This window comes from Loa loa (genome assembly GCF_000183805.2).
Source record: "Loa loa unplaced genomic scaffold supercont3.139, whole genome shotgun sequence".
NCBI classification, from domain to species: Eukaryota; Metazoa; Nematoda; class Chromadorea; order Rhabditida; family Onchocercidae; genus Loa; species Loa loa.
Window position 1 is genome coordinate 51,064 of NW_018108319.1, and position 7,239 is coordinate 58,302.

The window sequence follows — 7,239 nt, forward strand, 5'->3', positions numbered from 1 at the left end:
CTGTATCACAATTTTTATCATACCTATATGGTTATGCTATCATTTTCCGCTTTCATTCCATGGTATTTGCTTTTTTCCACTGTAAGTTTAACACATTAAATGTTATTTATATGGATAAATCTGAAGCAAAGTCTACCATTTATTATCTTTTTTCCAACAGCATGATAAGATATAGATGATAGGTATAGCTGTTTTTTGTCTCATTTCATTTTATTATGAGTATTATTTAAATAAGCAACAAATAAAGTGAGCAGTTTTTATTGCTTCTTCGTGTAATATAAAAAGTTGGTCGATTAGTTCAATCGTTTAAAGGAAAAATTTAATAGTTGGGAGTTTTTAGACGATAGAAATCCTTGTTTTATTTCTCTTTGTTTTTTTTTTTCTTTTTTCTATCCTCAGTTGATTGATGTATTATCGTTTGGATTACAGAAGCGAGAAAGAATATTTCTCATTGAAGTTTCTCTTTTATTTGGATTACTGTCTTGTATTCGCTTCACTATCACTTTTGAACTTCTCATTGGCATATATTATTTCGTTAATTGCTGTACCGTTGATAATACTATTCACAGCGATTGATAACTGTAATCGGTAAGTTAGTAGTTTCTAACAAGATTTTTGGTGCTTCACAAGAGATGGACTTAGAGAATAATTTCATTATTGCTGTGCGATGTATAGGATTGCTTCGAGTACAGTATTCTTAAATTCTAGAAAATCTTGATCGAAATTTTAAAACTTCCCAAGTTAATCTAATTATAATATCAATTTTTTCTCAGATTGTTTCTTTTTCCGTTAAATTTACAAAAAAGGAAAAAAAATTTTTTTAGTTTGCTCCAAGGGAAAGTTTCGTTTAGATTCAAATTATAGAATTAAAATTTTAAAAGGTATACTTTATTTCAGAATTATTTGTCGATTAAAAGCTTTATTTGGTTTCCTATTACATCCTTTTGTTGTATATTTCTTATGCCGCTGTTTGCTCTATGATGTTATTCCAACAGAAGCACACATAAAGCATCTAATAAAGGATCTCATCAAAAGTCATCTTCTATATGGCAGTTTTCTTTTTCCATTCATTTACATTTGTTTGTTACCTTTATGGAATTTCTCAATTCTGATTTCATCCACACCTATAATTCGTTCATAAAAGTTTATCTTTCATCTTAGCTTCCTTTTTTTTTTCTGTTTGATATGTCAAAGATTTGATGATGATCTAGTAGAATTTTCAAAAATGTTCTTTTGTTTTAAAAAATCACTTAGTATCGTTTGTCTATTTCGTATGATTAAGTTGCAATAACATACTGAATATGGCCATGAAAGAAAGTTTATCTGTGATCTGGGCTATTTGCCTCCAGGTTCAGTCTATCACCTTTATCAATGATATATTTGAAAGTTGGATATGTGATCACGAAATCGAATAATGAAGTTTCACTAAAAAAAGAAAGTGTTAAAACTTCACTGCTTCAACTTAGAAAAAGAATGAATCGAGTTATTGTTACCGATCAGTAATTTACAAAAGAAGAAAGCAACATATTTCCATATTTGAATGTTTCTCCTGTTCAGAATAAAAGTTTAAAAAAAAAAAAGTTGAATTTGATCTTGCTAAGATTATTTTCCAATAAGTCTTCTTGTTAATTAGTTTTATCATTGTTTATATATATTACAACGATTATTGTCAGAGAAATAAGTGTAATCCGTATGGATATTCGAAATGAAATTCAACAGTGAACCGAATAGTACTCGACCACCAGTAATATCTAACTGTTGAAGAATGTTGTAAATTTCTTCCCGTGACATTTTCTCACCAACGGATGATAAAATACCGATGAATTCAGGTACCGTAATCCAATTTTGATTTTTGGAATCAATTCCTCGAAGTGCGCCAATAATTTCATGTATTGGATCACCTTTCTGGTTTTCTTCATATAAAATTTCCAAAAATGATGGGAAATCCAATTTTTGTCCTGAAACTTATTTCGCTCAAATTTAGGAAATATTTCTAATAAATTTTCAAATTATTTAATAGATGCATTTGTTGTTTGTTAAAAATTTGTTACAGCAAATTAACTTTTAGTAAATTTCAAAAAAACTGTTGTCTTAATAAACTTAACAAATTAAATCAAGCTAATAAATTTTGAAAGATAAATAATGATGACTGATGTCTAATTTTGATCAAAACTATCCAATCGATTAATATTATCATTTTAATTATCACCGTATTTACGAAAATATTGTATCGTTTCCGGTATAGTTGGAGTGTAACCAAGGCTACGCATTATATAACGTAAATGTGATGCATTTTGTGCACATCCCTTGGGACAGTATAATGTGAAGCATTGCCGATATTCTGAAAGTAAAGTTAAATGTTGTTTGGATTTAAAATTTCCATTGTAAGGATAAGAGCAATTGTTTATTCAACAGATATTCCCAAGATGATTCAGTGTACATTCTCATTTGATTAGAGATGACTGATGCCTTATCAGATGAAATTATGTGATAAGGAATGATTGAAGTTTAAACATTTCCTTCAACTTATCTGTCATTTGCAATTAACTTTGATAGTCTTTTTTTTTTGCCTTCTAAGAAGATTTGATATAACTTACCTTCAATTTGCTGCTGAGTGAAGTACTGAGCCTGGAAAAAGAAATCAAATTTATTCAGAATTTCATTTCCTTTTTTCCTATATGTTCATCCAAAAGTAAAACAATCGTCACTTAAGCAAATATCTAATCTATCCATGTAGTAGCTCAAAACATCCCAACACATGATTTTCTTATCAATTTAAATTAATTTTTCAACCTACAGCGCCATATTTCGCATATAAGGTATGGCTATACAGGTCGAAAAGCAATTTCAATTTCAAATTTTCAGAATTTTAATTCCAGATTTCAAAAATATTCCTCCACTCATTCCAAGAATTCTTCATCAGTGTTTGTATTAATTTTGATTTAAATGAAATATGAATACTTAATAAGTCATAATATTTGAGAGTGGGTAGCTTTTTTTCTTTAATTCTGAGAAATCCTGAATAAATATTAATGAAAAAAGGAAATGTTTACCATTATCAGAATCAGATTCACTACACCAATAGCGCCACTCCAATGGTATCAACTGTTGCTACCACAGAAATATGCCCTATTTTTATCGACAAATTGGTCGATGACAAAGGATGTCCGATGACCTTGTCGAACAACCAATCGATCATTTTCGAAGGTGAGACAAATTCCTCACCGGTACGCTATTGATCGTAAGAATCTGGTGAAGAAGTTAGCGACTAGATCCTAGATCCCTTCGTTCAATAATTGCAATGTTATGACTATGGTCGAAAATAAGCTGCGTGTCAGTGTATCTTCTGCCAGTCCAATCCCATGAACTCATTGAGTAGCAAGGAAAACTCGGAATTTATTCTTAATGTAATTCTGATTGAAGAATCAAATCAATTTACAAAGCTCACGTTCCATGTTATGTGAATAAAACCTGAGAGACAAAAATTTATTTGATGAGTTTGCATTTCATTTACATTTTATTAAGTTCATCACAAACGATGTATTGACGCATCACCTCTTAAACTATCTGCGTCTGTCAGTGTCACTTGAGCCTGAAATTGACATATTTTAAAGCTATCTTAATGGAATCCGAGAACTCATTAATAAATACTACAGAGAACCAGTAAATCTTTTCGATGTGTCATTCCAAAAATTCTACGCGACGACTGATACTTAATTTACCTCAGTATCAGGCCGTTCCAACTTTTTGCGCCAATCTTCTTGGCCAAGACGTGTGGTTGATTCCATATAAACTGGAAATATTAGCTTAAACAACATAACAAGTTGCAACTAAATCTTGAATCCAGTTAATTTTTAAGAACAATGGAATTCTTCAGAGCAGATATAAAAACGATACCATGAAAGACAAACATTCAAAAGATGTGTACGTAAAGTGATTACATAAATCTATGGCAGAGGAAATACATAAGAAAAGTGAAAAGAATAAACTGAATAACCAAGTACTTACAAATAGAATGCTGTACGTAATCTTTCGCCAAATCTTTTGCCCGATCTTGACTAAACAAACTATCTTGAGCAAGATTTCGCCTTTTTCAACCACTTCTTTCAGCATCTCACCCTTTTTCTTTTCTGTCTCGATAATATTACTCATTCTTGCACTGAAATTTCAAGTCATTATATAAACTTTACTCTGCAATAATCAAGATTATTCGGGTTTCTAGTGTGAATGAAACTAAAAAGTGCAATATATCAGAAGAAACTGGGCAAGAGGATAAAGATGAAAGGCATACTTGCGATAAGCTGTTCATAACGTGAATGACCACAGAAGGTACCTTATTCCGCTGAATGTTGCAGTTACTATGTAAACATAAGAGAAAAGTAAAAGGAATTACTTAATGCCTAAATCCACTTCTGGAATACCAGCAAGCATTTGGTTTGATAATAGTTCATCATTACGTTCACTTCGGAAAAGACGAACTTTTTCCGCTGCTTTCCACATAAGGCTATCTTCCATACTTGGTACTTTGGACTGCAATGAGTTATAATTCACAAAATCTATTTTAGTACTAAAAACAAACCTTCATTCATTCCCTGCAAAATATCTTCTTCAACAAGAACTAAAGCTAGAGTATTTTTATTCGACGTTAGTCGTAAAAAGCTACCGTTGTAGCATCACCATCTTCCAAGTCTTGTACTGCTTTTCGTTTGCGTAATTCCGCTTGCACGTACTTCTTCCTGCAAATACAATAATAAGGACGAAAGAATACTGATGTGATATGTGATATGAAGCAAATGAACTACATTCATTTGATGTTAATTTAATAAGAAAATTTCAAACACATTATGTCTAAAATAGTTAAACATCACACAAGAAAAAAAAAGTAACAAATAATGAACTCAAAATTTGATAAATTCGAGAAAAACAAAACAGTGATACTTTAAACAAACAATGTCCTACAAAAAAAAGTCTTCAAAATGAGTGAAATATGATGCGATATCTAAAGCATGGTTCAATTTGCCATACAGCTGCGCTGCGAAGTAATTATACATCAAATAGAACCATGTATTAGACCTCGGCAAGAATGGTTTTTTTCAATTATATAACAGGCCACTTCGAAATACATTTGCACTCGAGAGATGAGTATTTGTGGTGAATTACTAAATTTTTGGATAATACTTCGAGGCTTTAATCGGTTTTTTTTTTTCTATTAAATCAATTGTCGCTCAAATCGTGTTATCTTAGACGAAACTTACATCTCTTCATGTTCATCTCTCAGAAAACTTTCTTTCTTGAACTGATCTCGTATACCAGCTTCGATATCTGCTGCATGCCTGCAAAAATCAAGTAAAAAACATTAAAGTAGTCTATTTTTCTTTAAATGCGATTGTTGCCAATCGCTCCGATTGTGCTTAATCATTTCATAACTGCTACCGTATTTATCAATGTATATCCTTGAATCTTCAGATAGCAAGCCTTAATGTGTGGAATGATTAGTGGTAGTTGCAAATGTTTTGGAAATGATGAACATATAATACTGATAGAAAGATCTTCAGAGCTTAAAGATTCTTTTAAAAAAGCATTGCAAAATTAACATTTGAGCTTGGCGTCCTTCAGACAATCGAAGCATGCCTCCACCACGCTGTCGAAATGGATCGTCATCCATTGCTATGAATTCCGCTGCAAGCTCTTTACCTAGAGCGCATTCTACAGCATTCAATCCATTTTTGCATACACGACTTTCTTGCAGTTCTTTTATGCCTTCTAATTTACACCTAAATTTCCCTCTTTTAAGTGAAAAATAATTCACTTAACTATAAAATAAAAATGAATGCGCAATTTATCCTTTATTTATCCTCTTCAAATGTCACTTGCGATGACTATTTCTAAGCTTCCTAACACTAACTCCGACTAATCAACTAGTTCAAATCTTTGTGACACTGACATCAGCGACACTGACATTTTCATTATTGATTAAAGATAAATAAAAACATCACTACATTATTTTTAATCCACTTATACCTAAGAACAATTCCAAACATGAATTAATAAAAGGAAGGGCTAAGCGTATTTGATAATCAGAAGATAACCATAAAATTTCCATAAAAACATGTAAAACTTACGCAATTTCGGCTTCTTCTTCCGCTGTAATTTCGTCGTCATCGAATATACGTTCACGCAAATGACGTTGTTTCTTCTTGGTTGGTTTTTTGAACAAAGACATTCGAAAATACTTCACGTTTTTCGGAAATCCAAATCGAAATGAAACTTTTTATCTAAAAGAAAAAAAAAACCCATGCAGTGTTAGTCAATACAAGAATACATACACGACCATTTAGATTGAATTCATCAAAAACGACAACATGACATATGACAAAATCCATGCTTAATTCACATCAAACAACCAAATGATCTATCAAGTTAATTCGAACAATAATATTTAAATGTGTCAATATATTGTCGAAATGAATAATCCACGACCAGTGCTTTAAATACAATTTTTAAATGAACTATTATCAGCGTTCGCAGCATGTATAGCTATGTACATGAGTAGTTCCACATTTCGTGAACCTGAGTTCCAGTTCTCCTATAACTTTTCTACTGGGATCACGTAAGTGCAATAATTAGTAATAATGATTGGTAATACATGACTCATCCTCCATGATCTCTTAGTGAATCCGAGAGTTTTTAAAATAGAATGGAATGAAATCCGGGTTTTGATACATACCACCTCCGTAATTTCCCAATGATCCGAGAGTTTTGCAAAATGAAGCGGAAATGAGGATCTTTATACATGCCAACTCTGTAACCTCTCAGTAAATCCGAGAGTTCTGTAAAATGAGATGGAGGTGAAATGAGGGTCCTGATACGTACCAACCCCGTTATATCCCAGTAATCCCAGAGTTTTGTAAAATGAAACGAAATAAACTGAAATAAAGCCTTGAACAGGACAAATAGAAACTAGAAATAACAAACAGACCTCGTCCATCCACATTTCAGAGAACTTACCGAATTTTATCCACTCGTCCCTCTTTGACCCGATTGAGAAAGGATCAAGTTGCGATTATTCGGGATTTGCTTTCAGTCCGGCAATCGATTGGAGAATAAGGTATGGTGTTTCATGTCTACCGTAATGATGTGTAATTTCACACAACAGAACACGTGTAGCATAAAGTTGCGACGTGTAAAGTTACGCAATGCATTACGCATAGCATAAAGTTGCAGCGTGCAAAGTTATGC

At 32.1% G+C, this 7,239-nt stretch overlaps 3 protein-coding genes across 3 annotated transcripts; 1 reads left to right on the forward strand and 2 right to left on the reverse strand.

Annotated features, from left to right (window-relative positions):
* Nucleotides 1–406: 406 nt before the first annotated feature.
* Nucleotides 407–1,503, forward strand: LOAG_11126 (hypothetical protein; the record flags this gene model as incomplete). Its single annotated transcript, XM_003146649.1, has 2 exons — nt 407–588; nt 1,350–1,503. The coding sequence occupies 2 exons, from the start codon at nt 407–409 to the stop codon at nt 1,501–1,503; spliced, it is 336 nt and encodes a 111-aa protein (XP_003146697.1).
* On the reverse strand, nt 1,387–3,423 carry LOAG_11127 (hypothetical protein). Its single transcript, XM_020448302.1, has 4 exons — nt 3,054–3,423; nt 2,598–2,628; nt 2,210–2,341; nt 1,387–1,958 (listed from the first exon to the last, which is right to left on the reverse strand). Exons 1-4 carry the CDS (start codon nt 3,054–3,056, stop codon nt 1,639–1,641), a joined length of 486 nt encoding a protein of 161 aa, XP_020301542.1. The 5' UTR covers nt 3,057–3,423; the 3' UTR covers nt 1,387–1,638.
* Nucleotides 3,424–3,479: 56 nt separating this feature from the next.
* LOAG_11128 (hypothetical protein) lies at nt 3,480–6,281 on the reverse strand. Its single transcript, XM_020448303.1, has 8 exons — nt 6,123–6,281; nt 5,595–5,774; nt 5,256–5,333; nt 4,664–4,736; nt 4,394–4,530; nt 4,009–4,159; nt 3,723–3,793; nt 3,480–3,592 (listed from the first exon to the last, which is right to left on the reverse strand). Exons 1-8 carry the CDS (start codon nt 6,221–6,223, stop codon nt 3,583–3,585), a joined length of 801 nt encoding a protein of 266 aa, XP_020301543.1. The 5' UTR covers nt 6,224–6,281; the 3' UTR covers nt 3,480–3,582.
* Between the last annotated feature and the right edge of the window lie 958 nt (nt 6,282–7,239).